The 25,223-nt window shown below is 45.0% G+C and overlaps 1 protein-coding gene across 3 annotated transcripts in view; it reads right to left on the reverse strand.

Moving 5' to 3' along the window:
• Window positions 1–15,178: 15,178 nt before the first annotated feature.
• Znf831 (zinc finger protein 831) overlaps window positions 15,179–25,223 on the reverse strand; it is a 103,601-nt gene continuing 93,556 nt past the window's right edge. For 2 of the 3 annotated variants that reach the window (XM_004999994.4, XM_063248101.1), the window contains exons 5-6: window positions 20,940–21,097; window positions 15,179–20,222 (exon numbers count right to left, since the gene is read on the reverse strand). In XM_004999994.4, the coding sequence (XP_005000051.1) occupies window positions 19,398–20,222; window positions 20,940–21,097 (983 nt within the window). In that variant the 3' untranslated portion in view covers window positions 15,179–19,397. The remainder of the gene's footprint in view (window positions 20,223–20,939; window positions 21,098–25,223) is intronic. The other variant, XM_063248103.1, reaches the window with a different exon arrangement.

A 25,223-nucleotide genomic window follows, 5' to 3' on the forward strand; every position in this document is an offset into this window, starting at 1 on the left:
TCACCCCCACCGTCCTGGCTGGATCTCAATTCCAGTGAATAGGGGCGGGAGCCCAGCAATTTCATCTTGGATCCGTCACTAAGGGAGGAGGGTCTTGAGTTCTTTGCTACCAAAGAGTAAATGCCTTATAATGGGTCCCAGATGACTCACATGGCTTCAGATGGTCCCGCTGCACGGGCTTAGCAGTGTACAGCCTGGTCTGCTCCCAGAGGTGGCCTGTGGCGACCAATCACGTGACCACACGACAAGGAAATTACCTTCAGCTGTTCTTCCTTCCACGCTCAACTTGAATGCATCACGGTTTCTTCTGAAAATACCGCCACGTCCTTTCCCTTTAGGGCTCGGTCCCCCTCCAGCACCCCGCATACCAGCTTACTCATTCTTTTTAAGGCTGCAGAACTCCCCGCTGGATGAAAGTATTTACCACTGACCTCTGGGGGAGCCTCAGGCTGCTCCCACTCCATCACTGCTACAGACGGCACCGTCTTCTCACAAAAATGTCTACGTGCGCTTGTGAGCAGGTTTCTGTAAAATGATGCGGACAGGAAATGGACATGACACCCAAGAAAGGAAAATGTGTAACAATCTCACCCACCACCGTGGCTAGAACTCGATGAGCCCCACATCCGCCCTGGTGAGGGGTCTCCGCCTGATGGGAGCTGGTGGCTGTCAGAGCACGGGACTCACACTCAGTGACACCTCCAGTGTCTGGGCGGCAGCCGGGGCAAAGCTTCCAAGCACCTGGAGCTTTGTTGTGTTTAACTCTGCAAAGCAGGGGCAGATGTCACCTTCATTTTAGATGAAATTTCAGTTTAGATGAAAAACTAAAGGCTGGGGAAGACAAGGAATCTGCCCACAGCGTGTAACCGATACATAGAAAAATATGGATTCGGCTCAGTCCTCCCTAAATCCTGAGCCTGTGAGCTCTGTGTGCCTGCATCGCTGTGCCTAGAGACCATACCCTGTCACATTCCACTCCTCCCCGAGATGCCCCATTCATGTAATTTCCACAATAACTGATTAGAAATCAGAAGAATGTGTGCGGGGTAGGGTAGAAAGGTCTCCCCATCTGGCTTGAATTATTATGAAATCAGGGTACTGTTGATACTTCTCATGCCGTACTAGGCAGACAGCCGATTATTTTCTTTTATTCATTTATTTTCTTTCTCCATCAACTTCAGCTACTAAATCCTCTTCGGTACAACCTCCCTGATCTTCCGAAAATTGCACAGGATGAGGAGGATTTGCCGTTTCCTAAACAAGTCCCGCTGCACAAGGATGGGTCACAAAGCCTCACAGACAGAGGAGGCTCCCGGACCCGTTTGGTTTGTTTTGTACGTGAGATCTGACTCAGCAAGGAAAACACATTTCTGTGACACCCCCACCTGCACACCTCCATAAGCCCTTTCACAAACTGGATGTAAGCCGCAGCCAGTGACCTCAGTTGTGCCATGGCTCCCGTGTCCTCAGTCATCTGCCTTGACGCTAACACGATGGAAATGACAAAAGACCGAGGTCCAGCTTGGCTCTGCCATCTCCCACTCTTGTCCCACCTTGTGGCTTCCTCTTACGACTTCTCTTAGACTGTCCAGCTGCTGAGTGGCAGCGATGAGCTGCCCGTCACAGGGATGGCTGACCACTGCATCTGACCTCTTATTTGTGGCTCATAAAAGCAGCGTTTCCAAATTTCCGCTGTCACCAGGCTGCTCATACTTACCATGTCTATGAGGCAGTGAGAGAGTTTGGGGAGCCAGATTAGCAGTGGGAAGGAGGAATCTGCATCCAGAGAGTAGGAGCTCATCACCCAATCCCGCCTCAGACTAGCAGGGACCACAGACAGAGCAGGAGGAGCCCAGGCAGAAGACTCACAGCAAGGCTTCCGTGGTCTCCCCTCCAGGCGGAGAGCTGAGCTCCTCGGAATTAATAAGCTGCGACCCCAGCGGAGTCCATGCACAGACACACTGGCCGTGCTACATCTGAACCCAAGGCCACCTAGATGCAGACGAGCAAGAAGAGATGGAACCACTCAGGGAGTGTCCTGTACGGGAAAGAATGGCATAACTTAGTGGAAGAAATTAGGGAAGCAGGCAACATACAGACCAAGGCCGTTTACATAAATTAAAAAGCACATGCAAAAAATTAGCCTAGGTAACTGAAGCCGGAAACTTGTTACTTCTGGGTAAGAGTTAGGAATGACTGAGAGGGGAGGAGAGAGCTTTCTGGGCTCCGGAAGGCCTGACCCCAGAAGAGCAGCAGCTTCAAGTACAGACATGAGATCTATCAAGAGTTATGTGGAAGATTTGCACTTATATGTTGAGGCATACAAAGTGATAATATGAAAAATGACCAGTGCAGCCATTTTACGGTGGCCGCCCTAACAAATCACTCCATCCAGCTAGTACAGAAAGAAAAGCTGTCCAAGAGGACTCAGACAGGCTCACTCCTCAGAATTGGGCCTGGGCCCCTGGATCCCCGCAAGGCCAGCTCTGAAAAACTTTAAGCTTGGGAAAGCAATTTTAAAATGCTAAATATCAGTGATTCCCCACCTCCCCAGGTGCTTCTGGTAAAGAAGTAAAATCCCTGTTTTCTTGCAGGCTCTACCCAGGGAAGAACCCTGTTCCACGCAGTTATCAGAGCCACTGGGCCCCGTACACTGCAAAGCATCGTACCAGGGAAAGTAAGACGGTTTCACCATCCTGGTGCACGAGGGTCTGTGTTTGTACTGATGGCGTTTTATATGACAAAGATTTATGCTTTTTCTGTGATGAATTAATCATTCATTTTTACCAATAAAACAGAGAAATCTAGTTGCCAGAGTCTTAAAAATTCCCATTTCTTCCCATGAATTCTAATGTGGTTTCCCACCACCACCACCCCAATTTTCTCTTTAGCTGGAAAATAGAAACAGGTAACTTGCAAACTCTGTACAGTACTTTGAGACAAAAAGAGTAAATAACCCACGAATAAAAGAGAAAGGGAGGAGGAAAGAAGGAAGAAAGGAAGGAAGGAAGGAAGGAAGGAAGGAAAGAAATAACAATTTCATTTGCACTTGGCCTCAGTGTACCCCTGGAATAAGTCATTTGCGTCACCTACTTGCCCCTTGTTGACCAAATGAGCAAAGCAGCGAGACCCACACTACGGCGGCGGGGTTTCTGTGCTCACGCGTCATTGTCCCTGCTCTCTTTCTTCTCTGTGGTGTTCATGTGAGTTGGCCTCGCCACAAAGGTAAAGTGAGGCAGAGAGCAGCCCTGATGGTTAAGGGATTTCTAGAGCTTCCCAGGTTGCCAGACGGACACACTCTTCCTCCGTGAGTGGTTTGTACCTGGAGATGCACCTCACATGAGGCTTAATTAAAGAAGTATTCAAAATCCCCCAACTGTTTTCCAAAGTTTGGATCCCAGCGCTAAAGGGCAACCCTGTGTCTTCAGTGAGCAGTGTGGGGGCACCTGGAGGATGGGAGGCCCACGGTGCTTCCTGATTATCCCAGAGCTGGAGGAGGGCGCAGACCCCAGGGCAGACAGCTGGGCCACTCTTCAGTGCATTGCCGTGGGCAAGTTACTCAACTTCTCTGTGCCTCACTTTCGTGGGCCGTAAACTAGCAGTGAAAGTCCAGCAGCTGGAGGGCTGGAGGGCTTTAATGCCGTGGTCCTCTCGAGGTGCCAGTCCCCGACCCCTTCCAGGAAGCTGACTCTCTTTCTGCAGCAGTGCTAAGATACGCGTGGCCTTGTATAGAAACGCTCTGAGGGGCACTTGGTGGATCTTTCCAGAGACAATGTGGAAGGCAGTATTGCAACAGACATTAAAAGAGATGTGCTAAATTTTTGAAAACTGTTTTCTATTTAAAAATATGGAATAGATTTATTACTGTTATTTCAAAATGAATTAAAAAATAAATTTAAATGTTTTTCATTTTAATTTACAATACAATAAAAACAAATGGCTATTTTATAATAGAAACTTTGCAACAAAAGCTGCCCAGAGCACTAAATCATTCTAAGAATGCCAAAGGTCGCAAATGCTGACTTAGTTGTCACGCAACACTTCAGAGTGCATGGAAGGCCAGTTACTGGTATTACATTGAATATGATAAACTTAGGAGGGGTTCATATTATCCCCATTTTGCAGAAGTGGACACTGAAGCACAGAGTGACCCCCAAAGCCAGAGTTTCGAGCAGAGCCAGACTCAAGTCAAACTCCCATCTACTTCCCCAGAGGTTGAATTTGTTCTCAATTAATCTTTTGCATCACCCAGTGGCTTGCTGTCTAGGAGTCTGTGGGTATTAAGTAGGGACTCAGAAAAAGGTTTTTAAGTGGATCAGTGAAGAAATGAGGGTGTCAGCATATGCAGCATAATCCCACAGACCACGGCCACACTTGCCACAAGACAGGCCCTGTGCCAGGCCGAACTACATTTCCCGAGGTGCAGGACTGACCAGTGCTGACCACGGAGGCCCTGAGCTCAACCTCACGGGAGCTACTCGTGTTGTTTTGGTTTTGTGTGAGAGGGGAATTTCTTTTCCCTGCAAGCAAAATCTTTCTTATTAAAGGAAAGCAGGTCTAGTTCTTCAGATCAACTTCATTGTGAAGATCTTGTCTTCTACTTGAGTACTAGAGGAAAACTCTAGAAAACTCTGGAGAAAACTCTTAATATAGAAGGACCCCACCATGCGAGCTGCTAAAGAATTCCTACTAATTAGGAAAAGCCTTCCTAGGCTACCCCTACTTGTATCTTGGCATTTAGAGAACTCCTGAAATATCATTTCAAGCCAGACACAATCGACCTTTTGTTCTGACTTTCAGCACGGAAGGCGACCAGAGTGCTCCATATTCAAGGGAGGTCGGAAACCCACTCGGAGGCCGAGGAGGCTCTGCAGGAAGGGGACAGCATGCGCTTCCCAGAACATTGACAAGCGGGCCTCGACGGACCGGGCCTCCAGCCCTGTGGCGCCCACCCTTGATCTCTAATTGCACCTTCCAGAGGTAGGCGCCTCTGCTGCCCGGAGGCCCACCGGGCTGCCGCCCCACGTGCACACACTCTCCTCCTGGGTGCACTAAGCAGTCATTTGAGATTCATATGTGTGTAACTGACAGCTATGTCTCCTCTTGCCATGCATGAAACCACCACGCAGGGACCGCAGTGGTGATTAATAATACAGTTTCTCTCCCCGCCCCCCCGGGCTCCTAGGTTTGGGGCAGAAGTCAATTAAATTTCTACTTTTAAATTCCCTGCTGCTCCGAAGCATATCATTTTATTCAATCTGTCAGTAATTTCCAGCAATCTGATTATAAAATCAGAATACAATCTATATCCCCCACCAGGCTCCGTGCTCTGGGAGGCTTTTTCTTGTCCAGATGAAATAGTGATAAAATTTTCACAATGAGGTTCTGATCCTTCGCTGCTTCCCCACGCTTCCCCACATCTGCGGGCCTCTCCTGGCAGAGGACAGTTCCTTCTCTGGCTCTGTTAATGCACGGTGGCAGGAGGGTCCCACGAGAAGGGCCTGCAGATTTACTTCCTTTGCCACTTGTGAAAATTGAGTTGTCGCAGCAGGAGAGTCGCTGGTATTTATGATCCCTCCTGCTGGGAGGCACTTAGCTTTGGGTCAGCTATCCAGGCAGGTACCAGGATGTCGGGTCACAACCCATCTTTGTTAGTCATGAGCTCCCCGCCGCCTCGAAACCACTGGTGGTTTAGGATGTTAAATGTTCTTGGTTCTCAACAGTTCCCTTAATTAAAGACCAATATGCATCCTCCTTCCCAAGGCTGTCCCTGAAGTGTTATCTCTGACACTTAGAAGACAGTGCGCTGTGAAATGAATTTCCCCGCATGCTCCTTGGCAGATGTGGCCCATTTTTATAAGTACCAAATCAAAGATGACTCCTAGACGGTGACCCATGCATAGGTTTTTTAATTGGATGATCTCTATGGGGGAGAGCACAGCTACTAATTGAAAAGGTTAAGCTCCTCAAATTTTAAATCTATGTTAAATAAGGTTGGAGAACATTGCACAAAAAGAGGCATCCCGCCAGTGAAGAACTAAGTGGATCCAGCAGAGGCGGACAGCTGTCCTGTCCCAAGCCCCACACAGACATTGCTGTCCTCCCCCAGTCTCTGCAAGAAGGGAAAACAAGAAGACGAGATGGGGGAGATGAACCCCAAATATGCTCCCGTGCTTCTGAATTTTCTCACATCCCTATTCCCTTAAATTCTGTTCCTAAAGTCAGAAGAGAAGCTTTTTACTCTCTGGGTCCCGTAAGACACAACAGTAGATGGCAGACATTTGGAAATTCTGGATGTTATAGTGATGCCACAGTTTTCCCTTTCATCTACCATCCAGAAGAAGGCAACATTTACCAAACAATCCGAGCTGTCGTCTCTTTTACTAGAGGGTATATAGACAGCAGCTCTCAAATCAGGTAGTTGACTGACACTTTCCGAGTTTCATTTGGGGGTCTAGATTGTCCTGTTTAGATGGGCTGCTGTGAAAATGGCAATGGTCAGTGCACATGTGACACTGAGATGGAAGCCCAGATGGCTCTGTGTGTCACTGTGCGTCTCTCTGAGAAGCGGGCCCTTGAGGCACACTGAATGAGATGACTTTGATCCCATTTTCAGGAACAAGGCAAATCTTCCTGGTAGGAGTGTGCCCTCCCATTTTAAGCCACGCGTTGAGTGTGTATCTCAGGGGTTGATCACTTACCTAACACGTGTAAGACTCTGCTTTCAGTCTTAAGCAGCACAACTAACAATACTAATAATGTTTAAGCCGCTTTATAGCTCTCCCGTCTTGAAGAACTTCATTCTGTGCTCTTGGAGTGTGCTGTAGACTTCTTGGTCCTTGATTTTTTTATTTTGAAGAGAAAAAATAAAAACAGCAACAAAACAGTTTCAAAACAGGCTAGTAAGAGGTAACAATAATACATTGCATATTGTTATATTCACAATAATTACCCAGAGTATAAGATATAGGCATGAAACACCATCCAACGGATACTAGCTCAAACCGTTCTTTTCAATCAACTAAGAGAAACTAGCAGTATAACTATCTTACCAGTTTCTTCCCAAATCACAATAGCTATTGCACACTCTGGATCTCATTTCTTTGCTCAATTTCTCACCCGTGGGACTATACCATGTTTACACTTGTGGTCTGATTAATTTCACTTGTGGATACAGTCTCAGTTTGCATCCATTTACCTACAAGTCTCAAGCTTATCCTTCTTCATGACTGAGCAGCACTCCAAGCACATACACACATCTTTTTTAGCCTTTTCTCAGTTGATGGGCATTTGACCTGTTTCCAAGGTTTACAAACTGTGCTGCTATAAACATGGGCACACATATATCGCTGTAGTATGATGTTTTTAATTCTTCTTGGAAGACCCCCAGAAAGGAAATAGCTGGTTCAATGAGACCTCTAATCCTAGTTTCCTGAGAAATCTCCACACTGATTTCCACAGTGGTTGCACCAGGCTACACTCCCAGCAACAGTGGAAAAGGTTCTTTTTTCCCCACAGCCAAGCCAGCATTTGTTATTCGTTGATTTCTTGACGACAGCCATTCTTTCTGGAGAACCTCAGTGTTGCTTTAATTTGCAACTAGCAAGTGACCAATGACGTTAAATATTTTTCATGTATTTATTTGCTGTTTGTATTTCTTCATCCGAGAAGTATGTATTCATCTCAGAAGCCCATGCCAAAGACCAAAATTAGACCCATGTCTACCTCTATGCAATAAACTAAAATCAAAATAGATCAAAATCTAAACATTAAAACAGAAACATTAAATGCATTGAAAGAGAAAATAGGCAGAAAATTGAAGGCAGAGGTATAGACAAAACCCAGACTGCAAGGGAAATACTACAAAGACTAACAAATAGGATCTCACCTTATAAAAAGCTTTTGCACAACAAAAGAAAGCACCAACAGAGTGAAAAGAAAACCCACAGAGTGGGAAAAAATTAAACCATCTGTTCTTCAGACAAAGGGCTTCTACCGAGATCATATGAAGAACTGAAAAACTTCAGGACCCCCAAATTGGTCATGGCGTTTAGGTAACAGAGCCCTCCTCCATCTGCCTACAGAGTCCTCCAGAGCTGACCCTCAGCCCCGCAGAGCAGCCTGCTTTCCTCCCCGCTGCACTGTTTCGGCCCACAGCACTACTCTCTGGTTCCTCCACCTTGGTTACGCCTTCCCTCCTCTTTGGAGCTCAGCGGGAAAGTGTCCTCAATCTCTGGGCTCCCCCAATGGTTTCCTCTCTTCTCCCCTGATATGCTCTCTTCTAGAATGTATGGAGTTGTCAATAAATGGCTGTCATACATTGTTTAGTGGCAGGCTGTACCAGGCAGCTGGCAGGACTCAATAAATTGTTGGGTGCTTGGAAAAAAGGAGGGAAGGAAGAAAGGAAAAAAGGGAAGAAGAAAGGAGGAAGGAAGAGCCCTAAATGGAACCCCTTGTGGCCGCAGTGGTGGCTACTGCCAGGGGTCGCCCAGCCGCCCCTCAGTGGCAGGCTGCAGCCGGGGCAGGGGCTGGGAGTGCTGTCAGAAGAGGGCCTTCTCTTTAGTCCCTTCAGGGATCACTTCCACCACAGAGAGCTGCCTCTCCCAAGGACACAGCCCCTCTCAGGGAGCCCCAGCTGGCCCTGCCCAGTGACTGATGGATGCAGGGTCTCATGTTCTGGCTTAGCCAGCTGTACAGAGCCAGTCTAGCTCTGACGCATCCTATGTTTGGCTCCTATTGTCAGGAGCAGCGTCCCCCTCCTCTGTCCTGGCCCTCACCTCCTTCACACAGGCCTAGGTAGCCCTGGGTAGCGTACCTTGGACACCTCCACTTGGGTTCCCTTCCCAGAAAACTCAACCGGAAGCACTCAAAACCCTAGGAATCCATAGCTATCTCCTTACAAATGAGTCCTTCCAAGGCCAAGCACAAATCGGTCCCCTTCAAATTCCCAGGTAGAAAAACACTAAGTGATATTCCCAGCACCCTAAGGTAAGCCATAGCAGTGCTGTCCAGACTCTCAGATAAGATGGCCCTTAGGGGGCCACTAGTGGAATCAGTAATGAGACTTCTAGAATTTTCTTTCCCATGATTAAAGGTAATTTTAAGAGAAGAACAAGTTACAAAAATTATGGCCTGGTACCTGGAAACGTACTAAATACCCACTAAGTGTTTGTTGAAATAATGAAGGCTTCTTTTTTCTTGTTCTCTGTTTCTCCCCTAAGAACTTCAAAAGATAATAAGATGAACACATTCAGTCCCATGAAGTTATTTTCTCCAAATCACTTGTTTTTAGCATAAAAGGGATAACTACTTGTGATGTACTTTTCCATTATTTTCTTTGTGCAGGAGGTTTTTAAATTAATTTATTCTCTTTCTGCATCAGGTTGTCTCATAATTGAAGATGTGAAGTGCCTGTCTTCCAAAGGCTTTCTGGTGTCTTTTTTTGCTGTTAACATCTTCTTTGTCTGTGCCTGTGATCCCTGCCCACAGAACAGCCACTCAAGTGCATAAATTAGGAGACCACATAGGAACTGTTCACATCTATTTGAGTCTAAATGTCTTAGGAGAGAAATTTTATTTTGCAAAACCAACACAATCCAACCCTGATTAGCTGGAACATTTCAGGGGTGGAGAGTTCTGGATAATTTGATTTTCTGGGTAATTTCCACTTAACCAAAAATCCGCCAATACTTGGAAATCCTGATGTAGAACATCTTTTTTAAAGGCGTTGTTCTTCTCGCCCTCCGTAGCAAGGATCATAGGACAGAATGGAAAAGTTTGGAGGCTGGTTTTGATCATGTTTACCGGGGACCTGAGGAGGAGGAGTCCCGATTGTCTGTGTTAAGGATATGAAGAGAAAAATAAAAAACAGAGACAAGTTTAGTAATCAGAAGTGGCTGGAAAGCCAGGGTCTCCCATGACTCCTTCGCCTCAGAGTCCTCAGCAATCACTACTTATTAGGAGTACACAGTGATGGACAGGACTAGCAAAAGAGTTCAGGTCAGCAGGAGATCAGAGGTTTATGACTCTGTGGGCAAGAAAATCCCCGGGATGGCTCAGGAGGGCAGAGATGATCTTCTGTTAAGAAGAGCCAATGGGAAATCTCAGATGGGTGGTACCGATAACCCCAAGTGTCTACTTTATCTCTTAGGGAGTAAGCAAAATTAGCCATTGTGTGGTCCCAACACAGATTGTGGCAAAAACACTGGATTTGGGGATGAACCCCAATGTAGGCTTCAGTTTTGTCTCTACTTAAGTGAGAGCAAAACCTTCTCCCTAAAAGGAGGGTGGCACAAACCAATGAGCTGGGTCATCCCCTGGATGCTCCCTCGAGCTCGGCATGCAGGCCCACGCTTTTCCACTTGGCTGCAGAGGTTTGTAAAGCCTTTGGGCTTGCATTTGGCCTCACGGGGAAACCCTCTCTTCAAATCCGTCACTACCATCTGCGAGTCTCCTCGGTGGCCAAGTACCCTCGGTGGTGGCACAGTAGCAGGCAGAACGCGGGCTTCCTGCCTCCCGCTTCCTTCTCCTCAGAGAGGACTGGGGAGTAGCAAGCGGGCACAGGGTACACTGTCAGCGAAGCATCACCAAAGGATGCCCTGTTGCGTGTAGACTTGGACACACATCCTAATGCAAGTGTGAAAGCTCCGCTGGGGGGTGGTGGAGAAAACACAGGCCCGGACAAGGACCTGGGCTCCGGTCCCATCCCAGACAAGCTTTCTGTCCGTCTCCATCTCAGCAGCAGTGTGAGGGCTGAGCCATGCCTGGATCTTCAACAGCCTGCAGCCGTGGTCTCTTGAGATGAGGACCTCTCAGGCTCAGTGCTGTTAGCCCTGTGGACCTGGCACTTCCTTAGTATGGGTGCTGCCCTCGCTGTCCATTGCCAGATACTGAGCAGCACTCCTGGCCTCTACTTGTCTATAAAACAGGGCTGCCTCCCAATACTGCCCAACACCCTCCGAGGAGTAAAATGTCCCCTCTTGATGACAAGGACCTTAAAGAATCACCTCATGGCCTTCTCAGGGAAGAAAATCTGAACAGATCCCATTGTGCATCAAATATTTGTTGTTTCTCTCAAGGGATGTGTTAGATCTAACCCCGCGCCCACCTGGCCTTCCTCGCTACAGGGAATTCAAGAAGCTTTGGTGCCCTAAGTGCTAGAGTAACTGAAAACAGACTGTGGAGCAGACACTCCCAAGTGACTGTGCCCAGCCGGAAGGAACGCTCAGTGACATTAATTGCAGCTCCCCAGAGGGTAAGAAAAACTAAAAGCGTAAGGTTAGTGAGACTCTGTCTTACAACTTCTTCTGTGAGAAGAACGGAAGGTGTTAGCTGGAAGCCGAAGAGGATGCTTGGTCCTTTCCTGAAGAATCTGAGAAAAATGTTTACTTCCACTCAATATCTTGAACTAGGGCAAAGGTACACTTTCTAACACCCTTTCACTCTTTTCTTGTTTTATGAAAAATAAAGCTAAATTTCATAATCAAATAATAAGAGAATGACAGTAGTTATTACACTGAGCATCATTATCTCCAAAGTAGTTACTCAGTACAAAACAAAAAGATTCTTACAAAAAAGAAACAGATAACAACACGAATCTTTCTCTCTGTATCAAGCAGTAGTGTAAATGAAACCAATTAGCATATATATTGAAAAATTTCTAAAACAATGGGTTGTGGTTGGGGGAAGTATTTGGACTGCTCCCTATTTCCTGTTACCCCTCTCCTATTCTGTTCTTTATCTGTGGGCCCTTCCACGCCTGTCCTCATGCCCACGGCAGACTTAGGGACTTGATGCACACTGCTTGAAAGGCAATGGGATGGAATAAGCAAGGGGGCGCTGTGGGGGGGACTATGCACGAGAGGCCCTTGTATGTCTGCAAGGATGAGGTGGGTCTGCAGGGAGAGAGGGCTCAGGTAGCAGTATTTCCCTTCCTGTTGTCCCTGGGACTCCTGAGGAACCATGTCCACTTGTTTACTTAGCTCCAGGCACTGCTCTGGTGGCCCAGAAAATCAAAATGAAGGTGCCATGATGAAGTCCCTTCTGGGCTGAATCTAGATCTGTCTCATTTCCCAGCTCAGTGGCCTCCGTAAGCCCAGTTCTTTATTTTAACATGAGAACTTTTCAGGTAGGTCTTCAGTGTAAGCTGGGGACAGGGAGTGTTAAAGTGGGTCCGCCCAGAGCAAACTCTGCTTAACTGGAGCACTAGCAAGCTAGACAGCTGGCCTTTTGTTTATGATGAAACCACAGAGCTCAGTTCTGCTGAGAGATCACCTGCTGCATGCAGTGTACGCGTGGCCACGTCTGGGTCTCTGGGGCTCATATGCTGCGTGTTTAAAAAACCACCCATTCACTCGCACGCTGACAGATACATCACTCACCTACCTCTCGGATGAAATAGCCGTGATCTAATTGCAGGCTTCTGAGTGATAAAGGGCACTGAGTTTGCCTCTAACAGAAAGGATGGAAACTGAAAACATGTCTGTCACAGCTATAGGAAAGCTCCCAGATGCCACCAAACAAGTCCTTTCTGCATTCACAACCCAGAGATCAGCAAGCTATCACCACGCAGGAGGCTTGAAAGTTGCTCTCTGTGGTTGTTAGGACAACCAAATCCATTGGCTTTGCATCTGAAAGTACACAAGCAGGTCTTCCTGCAGAACTGATAGCAGTGCCCATCCGTGTAAATTCCTAACTCTACTAACTTTGTGCACCCGTTGGTATTCACCAGCCCAAAAAACACCAAGACATAAACACGTATTTACACAAAAGATTATCTCATGATTGCTCCAGCCAGGCCTGGTGGCACACACCTGTAATCCCAGCACTCAGGACGTTGCACCGGGGGATCATCGTGAGTTTGAAGAGAGCCTGATCTACAAAGGGCGAGCCTGTCTCAAAAAAAAAAAAAAGATATCATATTCCTTTGAGACTAAATGATGTGATAATCCTTTCATTTGAAATATTACTTATTTAATTGTAAATTTTGACTCAAAGAAATATATCTGTATACCTACATTCTACTTGTGGTCACCAATTGTCTTGGAGGAAAAAAATGGGAACAGAACTGCTCTTAAAATGAACTCAAATAAGCAAAGACTCACAACACATGATTTTGTAGATTAGCTAAGTGTTTCCCCAAACTGTGATGCTTATGCCCCTGAGGGTATAGAGATGATCTTTGAGAGGTGCATAAATGGACAGTTTTCAACAGCTTTTTGTACTTTGATGCATATTAGAAAATGTACCTGGGTCACAAATTAAAATTGATATTTCACAGATACTATTGCTCCCACCGCAAACTCTTCTTCAATTTAGGGACTCTTTGTATAAAACTACTGTGTAAGTGTTATACCTATCTGTAACACGTCAATACTGTATTGCCTCAAAAATAAGATTTAACTAGAAAACAAACCCTAGTATGATTTTTTAGGACACTCATAATATCAAACCTACCCCCAAAATATCCCTGGTTAACATCATCAGCCAGCTGGATGTATTTAGAACATTCACTGCAATGCACAAGATATATCAAATTATAAGATAATACTATTACTATGTAATTAAATATAAATTATTAATATATAATTACTTTATAATATAATTGCACTCATGTATAATTAATATATAATTAAATATAAATAAATTGTTAGCATCAATATGTAAATTATAATTAAGCATGATAAGTTAAATATTTGTAAATATGAAGCAGACACCACTGGAAGAGAGGCAAAGGCCTATGCAAACTGATGAGCTCCAGATTTATTGCCTACTGACCAAACAGAGCCCAGACGCAATGCACCAATAGCATGTACGCTTATTAACAAACGCTGCGATTGGGTCCAGTATGAATCTTCGCCATTCGCTACACTGTGTGTTGTAATGTCCTCATGTGAAATAAAGAAACATCTTCTGCATCTTGGTGCCTGCACTGATTCATCTCTTTCGGGTGGGCCATCATGCTTAGCTGTCATGATTTTCATGGCCACTCCTGTTAACACTCGATGGAATGGAAGCTGTGAAGCCCAGCCCGCAAGAAGTCTTGCTTTGGATAAAGAATCCATGGGGCAGCATCGCTGGCAGCTGTGTGGATGCCAAGCAGGTCACGTGGATAAGAAGGGCTCATGAAGGAGTTCTCTGCTGCTACACATGAAAAGCTGGGGCCAGTGGTTCCACAGGAAGTGGGGTCACAAAAAATTCAGGCCAGAATTTGGAGTTTGGAGAGTTATGATGACGTTACACCAAATGACACAACTAGGTGGCTGGGGCTATAGCTCAGCGGCATAGCGCCTGCTTTGCAAGTGCAAGGTCCTGAGTTCAATTGCTGGTACCAAAAAAAGAAAAAAAAATGTGACATGACTATATTGAATAAATGTAGATCTCTGTGCATGAATATAGATTTTGTACATGAAAAAAATAAGAATCCCCTGAAAATAAACCCTATTGCATCTTTTGAAGCAAAAGTTAATATAAGATCTTTCCTTATTTGGGGGAAGATCTGGCATGTATGGAAAAAAGCAGTAAGATGTGCCTCTGATGGCTGATGTTTAGAAGTATGGATTAAATTATTACTATTAGAGTTTGATGAGTGAGGAACAAAGCAATTACATGCCACCAATTAGCACGTCTGTCTGTTCCTTTGAAGTTTTCATTCCCACTTCTTCTTCCGGTACATTGTGCCTCCATTGACTTCAGGAGGCTTCAAGAGATAGATATACGCAGAAGAATAATGCTGTGTTCGGTTGACAAATAAGTCTACTTGTTCTGGCCAAGAATGCATGAGTTATCTTCATAAGAAGGAATAATTTTGATGTAAGAATATTTTCTCTGTTGACGAATAATATTAAATACCCAAGAAACATCAACTCCAAGGGGAAAGGTTTGCACTGTGGCTAGTGCCCTCATGTGGCTTCAAAGTTTAGCTACATTTTAAGAATTTAGGAACTCATTTCTGTTAAAAACGATAAGACATGACAGATAATGACAAAGAAAGCACATGAGAAAGAGAAACCGCTCAAGAAAATGTGATAATTCACCAGGTCCGAATCCTTTTGTTGAGCAGAATGGGATACCAATATGGCGGACAGGTTGGCTGGCCAACTGGTAGGAAATAATCAGATGTCAAAATTCTACAAGGTGTTGTTTGTTCAGTTAAAACGTTAACAAGTCACACAAGGCATTTTTATTTTAAGTTTTATTTTTATCAAAATAAAATAGTGTAACCACATAAAGAAGTAAATTTCAACAAACAACCAAGAAGCCAATTGCTTCCCCTGATTATGAACCAGCAGTAGAGTCGCAAATCTTGATGGTTGACTGCCCTCAAGAGCTCCAAGTGACAACAGCTAACGATTTTCCCTGTCTCTATTTCTTCCAATGATGAAGCTAGAACTATATATATTCCCAAATACATAAAGCACGGTTGAAAAGAATCATACAAGGTAGAAATCTAGCACACCAGATTTTCTCTATCCTGACACCAATATTTAATGAATTCTGAAAGATAAGGGCAAGAAATTGAGCTTAAAGATGGAGAAATGTAGTGTTTCAAAAGCCAAGTGTCTCTCCCACGTGACCCATGGGACTAACAATTGGAGAGAAGAAAAACACCCCAGCCCTGCTTGCTGTAGTGGGGATACGATCGCCCATAGAGCCAACTGGCAGGCCGTTTTCTCCTCCCCATGTTAAATTATGTCTGGCAAGTTGAGCAGCAGCACAGTCCCACAGTGATGACAGCTTCCACGGCTATAAAAACCTGCCGCACCAGGAAAACTTCGTGTGAAATGCAAATTTCCATACCGGGGAAATAATGAATAAGGTGACCATTCTAAGCAATGAATGGAAATGCAAGGAGATGCTTTGTGGCATGAGATTGCAAATCATTTATGTTTCAAGCCAAGAACTGTGGTCACAATGCACTTTGCAAGCCCCATCTTCCAAACTCAGCTTGGAAATGGAAGTGGTTATTCACCAAGCTACGGCCACGGTTTCATGTGAACTCAGCAACATCCCGCCCTATTCTTTGGATCACTTGGCAAGGGAGTCACAGTTTCTCCTGGTTGCTATATGAACCAAAAGAATATTGGTTTTATCTAGAACCCCAAAGCTTATGTCTAATAGGAAGGACGAGCTGTTCTTCATCACGCTTAAAACAAGGCGGATTCAGGTCATCCACCAAAACCTGCATGGCTTTAAGGGTCAGTTCAGGGTTTATGTTTCTATGGGAGGAAGTGACACTGCTTTCCTCCCCACATCTTTAGAAGTGAGATGAGACCAGTCACAGATAGAATTAGCGAGATGGACCAGTGCCCTGGAGCAGGCCAAAGAATGCAAAGGGTCCTTCACTCAAACTCTGCCCACATCCCGGGGGCCACGCTCCATGGAGGAACTGAGAACCAGTAAGTTCAGACCCTTAGCTGAAACACAAGAAAATAAACAGCATAGGGAAGAGAAGAACTCTCTAGTCTTCAACCTCCGGCTTGCCTTGTTCTTAAATAAAATTTCTTTTCTCTTAATCATCATGCAGGATGTACTTGTAGGAGGTAAAATTTGCAGTAATTATCAATTGATAAGACTGAAATCTTATTTTCCATAACTCAAATTGGGTTAAGGGTTGCTGGTGTTACCCTTCAAATGCATTTCAATAATTGTATTTCACTTTAAGAAAACCCATAGGAAAATCAGGTTTATATAAATCAGAGATTATTGCTTTATGGACGAATTCTCCATTAATCCCAGCTTCCAGGGAGGTTGAGACTGCTGGAGGGTTGTGAATTCAAGTGCACCCCTGGGCAATTTAGCAAGATCCTGTTTTTTTTTTTAAAAAAAAAGTGAGAGGTGATTAGAATATCTTCTACAGCCAGCTCCCCTAGGGTCAATTATTTTTTGAAAAGTCCACTGAAATATAGTTTTTTACAAATCTTGGGAACATCGTCACACGGTAGCTATATGACCAGGAAGGCAGCAAACTGCCTACCTTTGTAAGCAACTGGGGTTGTTAAGGAGATGGAAATCCACATTCTGCCATATTGGTTCAGGGTTAGGCTGGGGCAGCCAGCCATGTGGCTCATAGGAGGACAGTATTTTTATGGCTATCCTGAAGTCAGAGTTCCTTAGGGCTGTGACTTACTGATTTGGATTCAATGCACAATTTGGAACAGAAGGAACCGGAAGATGGTTTTCTACCCCTGATCAGCATCTCCCAAGAAAAAGTAGCTGATTCAACTTACGTTGTCTTCCATTCATGATTAGTGTTCTGGATTTGCTTCTTAATTTTCTGAATTATGAGCCAACATTTGTAAGCTGTATGATTGCTCCCTAAAGCCTGGGACTCTGAAGAAGCCTTAGATGGAGTTTCACTAAGCTCGAATTCTGCATAGCAAAACTGATGAAAGTCTCAGTTCCTCACAATCCCACCCCGATTCCTCCCATGAGATACCGTGGGACAATGGTTTTCCTTGGGCTCCATCTCCAAGCCAGAGAACTTATGTTGGAATGGAAAGGTACCTTGTCTGTCATTAGCTCTCGCCAGGATCAGAGCCTGTCGAGACTTTCATTCACCTCATCATGTTCAATTCTTTCTTATTTAAGGAATCTGGGGTACAAGGACAACAATCCCTGATTTTCCAGCTAAAGAGACAGCCCTGATTTCATCTACCTCCCCCGAGGTAGGCTGCTCCCTACCCTGCCCTTCTCATCACAGGGGCATAGATCATTCAAAGGATAAAGAATCCCCGCATTGCTTTTGTTTGGTTTTAAAGTGTACTAAGCTTATGTCTAATGTGCTTTTCACCTCCCTTTTAATGCCATTGTTACCTGGGCTTGTAATCATTAAGATTTCTATGAGTGCATATGAAATAACCACAGACCTACGCTAAATAATCAGGAGAACGTGGCGTTGCATTGAAATTTTCTATGAATAACACCCAAACTGGCGAGCACGAATGAAGATATTGAAGTTGAACCCTACTTAGTCACGGCAAGGACTCACTGAAGTGTATTCAGAGGTCTGAGATGCTGTGCATTGTTCCTTGCCTTGGAAGTACAAGAAATAGTGTGAACGATTATTACATCAAAGTTAAGCCAAAAGAGCTTGGCTACAAATTTCAAATTGTACAAAATCATAACAAAAGCAAGTATAAAATCATATTGAAATGCATCAGTGTAAACCTCTTTAAGTTTTTCCTTTCCCATTTAAGGAGAGGGAGGGAAGGCAGGAAACTCGGGGCTCAGCCTTGTGGGCTGACTGAGGTCGGTCTGCTATTTTTCTCAGCCCAGGGTGCCCTGGCTTGGAATACTGGGGAATTTTATCCTCGCTGTTCCGATTTGCACGATACAGAGGCTGATTTAATTTGACAGCAAAGTAACACCAAGCCCCCAAAATAAAATTACCGAGATGTAAAACAGCGTCAAAACTCCAATTAGTTTTGTATCCTTGAAGCTTCTGGAGGAAATCTGAAAGGCTCCCGTCATGAGGAGAAGGCATCAATTCAAGCCGCACAGATTACCAAAATGTAACCCTCTAATTGAAATTGCTCAGAGCACAATATGACAAAAAGAATCAGAGAAAAATAAGTGAATTTTTCCCCCTCAAAAAGTGACTCATGACAGATTGTTCTATTGACTTTTAACACAACGTTCTTTTGCAAGAGCTAAAAAAAAAAAAAAAAAAAAAGAGTCTTAGGGGTCTCACAGAAAAAGCACCAGGTACAAAAGCAGTACGTGCTTGGGTTATTGGACCAGACACGAGCATTGGTCATTTGTGCAACACTTAAAAAACATCAACCAGATCATAGGCATTTGGAGATGTATTTACAGCTTCCACCAGGAGGACATTTTCCTGAGAAACCACCGAAGCGGTTTGTGCAGGACTCTGAATTTTGTCTCCCAAAGGAACAGAAGGACCTTGATGCTCAGTTCACACGCAGTCTTTCTTTCAAGCCACCCCAGTCATCCCAAGCATGCTTCCCATCTTGAAGCAAACCTTCAGCTCACTAAGGGAGAAGTGGGTGGCACTGGCTTGGCGGAGTCCACTTGCCAGTAGATGTACCGCGGTGGGCCTCGCAGCTAATGCCGTTCTACCAGAGTGAAGCAGGCGGGGCTGATGCCGTGAGTCAAGGCCTGGTCACTGTGCACAGTGGGCCTTCGCTGGGTGTGCTTCATGGGCTGCCTTTGTCCTACTGAGTGTCCTAAAGGCGATCAGGACCGGAGGAGCTGGGAAAGGGTGTGGCCCAACCGGAGGTTTGGAGTTGGCTGGAGTTGGCTTTGAAGGAATACGGAATGGCTTTCGGACTGATAGGTGTCTGATAAATAGAGTTCAGAGAATCTACCAGCACAATGACTCCTGATTGAGAAGCGCTGATAGTCGCAGGTCGTGGACGCCACCTTTCTCCGGAGGGTCAGATTTCTATGACCAGTCGGTCTTCATCATCGCTGCTGGTGTCACTCAGCTCCACGCGCGTCTGCTTCCTCATCCCCTCCAAACTCCTCTTCCTGATGGATTTCAAAGGAGCTTCAGGGACTTCTGAAGGCTTCCCGGGTTTAGAAGGGACCACACAACCCTTTGCAGTGATGAATCCAGACATGTGGCTTTCCTCACTGTGATTTCCTGCAGCAGGGGAGGGGACGGCCGTGTCCCCACACCCATACTGGCCCCTAGCAGGAAAAGCCTTCCCTTCCTCTTGGTAGGAGCTCACTGAACTTGACATTTCAAGATGAGTTTTTCCAGTGGAGTCCAACGGAGCCAAACCTGAAACAGTTTGTCCAGATGAAGGTTTCTCCGGCAAGAGTGTCTGTGATGTGCTCTCTTCTATGAGCCTTCTATGCGGGGAGCTTTGTGCTAGAGACCCTCCTGTGACCCGGCTGTGGTCACGTGGCTCCAAACTGTGAACTCCCGGCCTGGTGTGACTTGCTCTTACCCCTAGAGAAATACAGATGGCAGCTGGCGGGGTATCCACGGCGTGGCAGGCCGAAGGTTCTTTGGGTCCAGGAGGAGGCTCTTGAGCATCTGAGAAAGTGCACGACATGGGGTCTTTGGAGACCTGGTCCTGCGACGGCAGCTGCTGAGTCTCCAGCAATCCAACAGCGAGACCTTGGCCAGGGGGCAAAGAGTCCTCCTCGGGCACTGCCAAGCGGGCATCAGACTGCAGCGATGATTCCAGCAGCGTGACAATGTCCTCCTGAGTAGAGCAGTCATTGGGCTCACCCACAGATGGAGAAATCTCCTGCAGTAAAGCACAAAGGAGGAGAAATGGCGGGGGAAAGGTTAATTGGTACAAGGAAAATGTGGTCAGAAAAGTAGTCCTCAATGAAAACGAGGTCTCGAGGTCTTCGTGATTCTTTGCTGAGCATAAACTTCAACACGAGACCCTCAGGAAGTTTCCATTAATAACTAATTGGTGCATTAGCTCGAGAAAGGCTTATTATTGATACAAAGTAGGTTACTGAGACAGCTATGTGTTTTGATCTGGCTTTATTAAAAAATAAAGCCACTCAATTATCCAACCAGCCCTAAGCTTCCTACTTTCAACCACCACCACTCGTAAAGTTGATGTACAATTTATTGCTCCGTATACTGAAGTGTTTTTCAGATTAACATCAGTATTTTAGTGGTTTTCTACACGCGGCCCCACGATCTCCCTGGGGGTGATGTCATGCTGCAGTAATGTCTGAAGAATGGTAATGTCTCTCTTTGGGTATAAATTAATAATGTACTTAGGGTTTTCAAGAAATCATCTCAACAGTTTCACAAATCAGTTACCCGATTTTTCAATGCAGAAGGCTTGGAATTTTGGGGGGGGGGGTTGATAGTGGACTTTTTATTCCAGGAAGTTCCAGTAGGTGGTCCTTGCAAGTTTTGCCACGCCGGACAATGACAAGAAAAGAGAACCAAAAATCTATAAAAGGGACAAACAGCAACAGTGCACCATCATAATTCCCACCTTGCTGGCTAATTTATCTGTTTCCCTGCTGGCCCTTGAACCCGTCACAGAAGAGACCATTTCTGAGGTTGGTCTGCGGGCATCTTCCTTCTCTGCATCCCCACACACAGGAGACAATGGCGAGGTGACACAAGCAGGCGCTCCTTGTAGACTGAGACCTGGAAAGGAGACATGTTCACATCCACCCGGAATTCTAAACAAGCAAAGGATAGTCTCCTGGGGGGTCATCCGTGCATTCAGGGTTATCCTCAAGCTCATTCCCCTTCACCCCACACAGAACGTGTTATGAGAACTCAGCTTACCTTAAGCAGTCTATGTGTGGTCCAATAGTCCACACTTCTGCTGAGAGATGAGAAAGCAAACCCCAAGGAGAAAAATCCCTAAATGATATATATTGCAAACGATATTGCATGCATCTCTTCATCAGACTCATCTCCCTGGTCATGTTTAGGTTGATTGTGGGGCACTCTGAATGTTCTGACTTGTAAAATCAGATGCCGGAGTAGAAGCTTCTCTCTGGACCCTGCGTCTCAGCCTGCACCGACGCCCTGAGCAGCAGGGCAGGAGGCTGGGTTTGTGGTACGGATGTGGGCGGTCATGATTAGGACAGCTGGGCGAAGCTGACACTGTCCACACAGCAGCCTTTGTCACAACTGCAGTCTCCTCGTCCCTTAGCCTTTCTTCTATTTCCTCGTAGGAACTCAGGGTACCAGTCAAAAGGACCCAGAATTTCAAAGATGAATCAAGAAAAGCATGGAGAATACCTGCATCTTTAGAGGCATGGAGCCTACTTTTAAATTATACACTTAGAGTTTGAAAAGTCAAACTTTTCTACTCATTAAGAAACCCAGAAACCCCTGCCCATCCACTCATCTTTTCCCACTTTGAATTCTTTTGAAATTTGCCTTCTTCACTTCTCCTGCTGTGCTTGCAACAGTGATGGTGAACCTTTTAGAGCTTACAGTGACAACAGACAGCCCACACGGGCCACAGAGGACCACCACTGCTTACGGTGTCACTTCTCAACTTGCCTTCGGTTTGGAGCACAGTCTCTGATCTCCGTCACCCCTTTGTCCCCTGAACAGCAAGGCCATACACTTATCGATTAAAAATGGGTCTTTTAGATCTGAGTCACATTCATTTTAGAGAAATATGCTTGTTAATGGCCATGCATAAAGGGTTGTTTTTAAATATCTACACACAATGGAAAGGCTAGAAAAGTCCACTAGCATATGATTTTTTTTAGGTGGGGAGAGTAGTACAAACACATAAAATCTTGCTCAGCAATCTTCAAGAATACAATTCATTGTTTTTCACTAAACAATAGTGAGATGTAGTACAATAAATTTCTTGATCTTAGGTATCATTACTTTGATACCGCTAGTTCATCTTTTCTTTCTTTATGTAATTTTTATTAGGTGACTTTCCCTCCTGGGATTATCTGCCTCTTTCTTATCTATTATCTATTGCTTTGTCTTCTTGTTTTACTTGTGGCAGAATTCCTACATCTTTGAATCCTAATTCTTGCATAGTCTAGTCCTGCTATCCTGTGTTTGATTTCTAGTAATTTTTCTGAGAGTCTCAGGGGTCCGAGGCAGGAAGGAGTCTGGGGGTCCAGGGGGCTGGAGCTTGGCAGTGAGGGGGGAAGAGCTCAAGCAGAGGTGCAGGTTCAGGATGAAGGCGGGGAGCCAGGCAGGCACTCAGCTTGGACTCGTGAGGTCCAACTGGCCGTGGTTGAGAGCTCAAATTCTGTTCTGCATTCAGAAAGGAGCCACTGTCATCAGCAGGGCAGGGCAGCTGACGTATCCACTGTTAAACCCACTGCCCCCAGGAGACCAACTTGGAGGAAGAGGGGTGGGCAGGCCAGTCACCAGGTGAGTGGGTGCTCTGAGGGCCAGCGGCTGACTCATCAGGGCAGAGGAAGCAGAAATGGAGAAAGCGGAGTGATTCTGAATAGATTTTCATTCTTAGCCATGACAAATTACCACGTAGTGATCATGATGACCAACATTTCTACAGCCTCCACGTCTACGTACAACCAGCTCTTCTCACCCTAAGTGGATTATGCTCTGTCCCCACAGTGACAAGACAACCTGGCAATTCATTCAATCCAATGAAGAAGGAAAACCAATTAGTATAGAAAAAATAATCAGATTAGCCAAATATCTTCCCAACAAGTTGCCTGGGTGTTTCAGCTGATGCAGAAAGGTCATGCGCGCATTTGACAAATAACTTCTGGCTCATGTTAGAGAGCAAAGGAAGAAAATCCAGTGATTTAATTTGCTTTTGACCCTACAGTCTACAGAGAAAAGTGAGTTATCTCTAGTAATTGTGAAAAATGCCAAAATCATGTCACTGAAGTGTGTTAAACTAATTTGGATTATTGAAGCAAGACGCTAACTTGTTTTTAAGTGAATGGCCTTTTTCAAAAACTAAGCCACGCTCTGGTCAAATTTTAAAGCACATAATGTGGTCCCGTTTGGGCTGCAGCATCATACCGTATGAATCACTTCCTGCGTGTTCAGAGATCGCAGGATGCCACCATCTTGATCTTCAGAAATTCAGCGGCTCTGATACAATTATGTGAATCTTATTAGAGAAGCCATTTCTCATCACAGCTCTGCTCTTCTGTCCTTTCCCTGATTAAAGGCTGCATTTTTAATAATTTCTCTCAGAAATAATTGCCCCACCACATTGGGAGGAAAGAGAAAGCTTAAACTATTACAGCAAGTGTAAATTTAGACCTCTTGAAAAGGCTACAGGAAACTGTAAAATAATTAAAAAGAAAATGAAGTGAAGATACAATATAATGAAACTTACAATGCAACTATAGACATCTTTAATGCCAAACCTGCTTCTGGCTGTCTAATTTCTAGGCTTTATTAAAATGCTAATAAATGTATTATTCAAATATCATTATCTGAAAATATAAGTAATTTGAAGCATTTCTTTTGGTTTGTCTTTGCACATCAAAATCTCCATTAACGTCAAGTCCACAGACTAAATTACAAGGGCTAAGCCTCCTAAGCAAGCTGCTAGTATAAACACGAAGGCTGTAATAATCTCCTCCTCTTAATTGATTTGAGATTAGGTTGTTCAGAAGTATCCCTGCCATTAAAGAATGCACAATGTGCTGGCAATTAAAATTTGCAATTAAAGAAAGCAGGGCAGATCTTGAAAAGTAACCACTTGGTGGACAGCGATCTGCTCATTTATTCTAATATTTACTGAGCTCATGTTTCTTGAAGCCCATATTTTTGGAGCCCGTTTCGCAGACCGAAGTACGGAGCCCAGTAGTTACTGGAACACCGGCGCAGCCAACGTTGCGCTGACAGCTGGCCTAAAAGCAGGAGTTTGTTTGGCGTCCAGTGAGGCAGAGGACACCCTCACGGAAATTACCGTCTAGTAGGGGAGAAGTTCAGTAAGCAAATAATTGCACACAAAAAGCCACCAAGCAAATGTAGTAAACACTCTGAAAGAAATACCAAAAAGATGTTCAGAGTCAGAGAGACAGGGCCTGACCCAGTCTATATTTATGGAAAAAGAGTAAAACCATAAACAGGAAGATTGCCTGCCACTAACTCCTTTGCTGATGGTTTTATCACTAATTAGTTTGAGTCGTTCAATCATGTAATTATTCAACCCATTTTCTTTAAGTCCCTGCTGCATGCCTGGTGTTGTCACAGGGTTATTTGACAGTAAATTCATTTGTCTCCACAATGCTATTACAGTTTTTGTTTATGGAGCCTCTTTAGGGAAAATATGACTGAAAGAGAGGCAGAGGGGGTCTGTTCCTTCCCAGCAAGGGACGTCAGAGACGTCAAACGTCAATGCCAATCAGACGATAATCAGAAGTCGGCAGATGCTAAGTGGGCAGAAGCAGCCTCAGACTTTAGCTCCCCAGGCAGCGAGGGACCCAGGAGAGGGCTAGAGATGTGTGTTTTTGAAGGACAGCCCCACAGGTCTTCCCGCGCTGCCCTAACACAGCCTTTCAAAGTTTGCCTCTAAGTGATCATAAACCAATGTCTCATTCCGGCAGTGGCTTCTCCCAGCAAATCTCATCTCTTTTCTATTTCTTTGATGAAAGGCGATCAGGATGAATGGTCCTGGATACCCCTCACCTAAACTATGTTTAGGGCAAAATGGTGTTTAAACTCCAGCTTTACGTTAAAACGCCATCACGTCCAGACAACAAAACTGTGGCCTTCCAATGCAGAGTCAAAATAGGATTTTGAATCTGCAGAAAGAAAAAAGCAAGATGACAAAGGAGATGCTGCTTGAAAC

Source organism: Cavia porcellus, unplaced genomic scaffold, assembly GCF_034190915.1.
Source record: "Cavia porcellus strain 051 isolate PalLab524CR breed Dunkin Hartley unplaced genomic scaffold, mCavPor4.1 scaffold_5, whole genome shotgun sequence".
In the NCBI taxonomy this organism is placed as follows: Eukaryota; Metazoa; Chordata; class Mammalia; order Rodentia; family Caviidae; genus Cavia; species Cavia porcellus.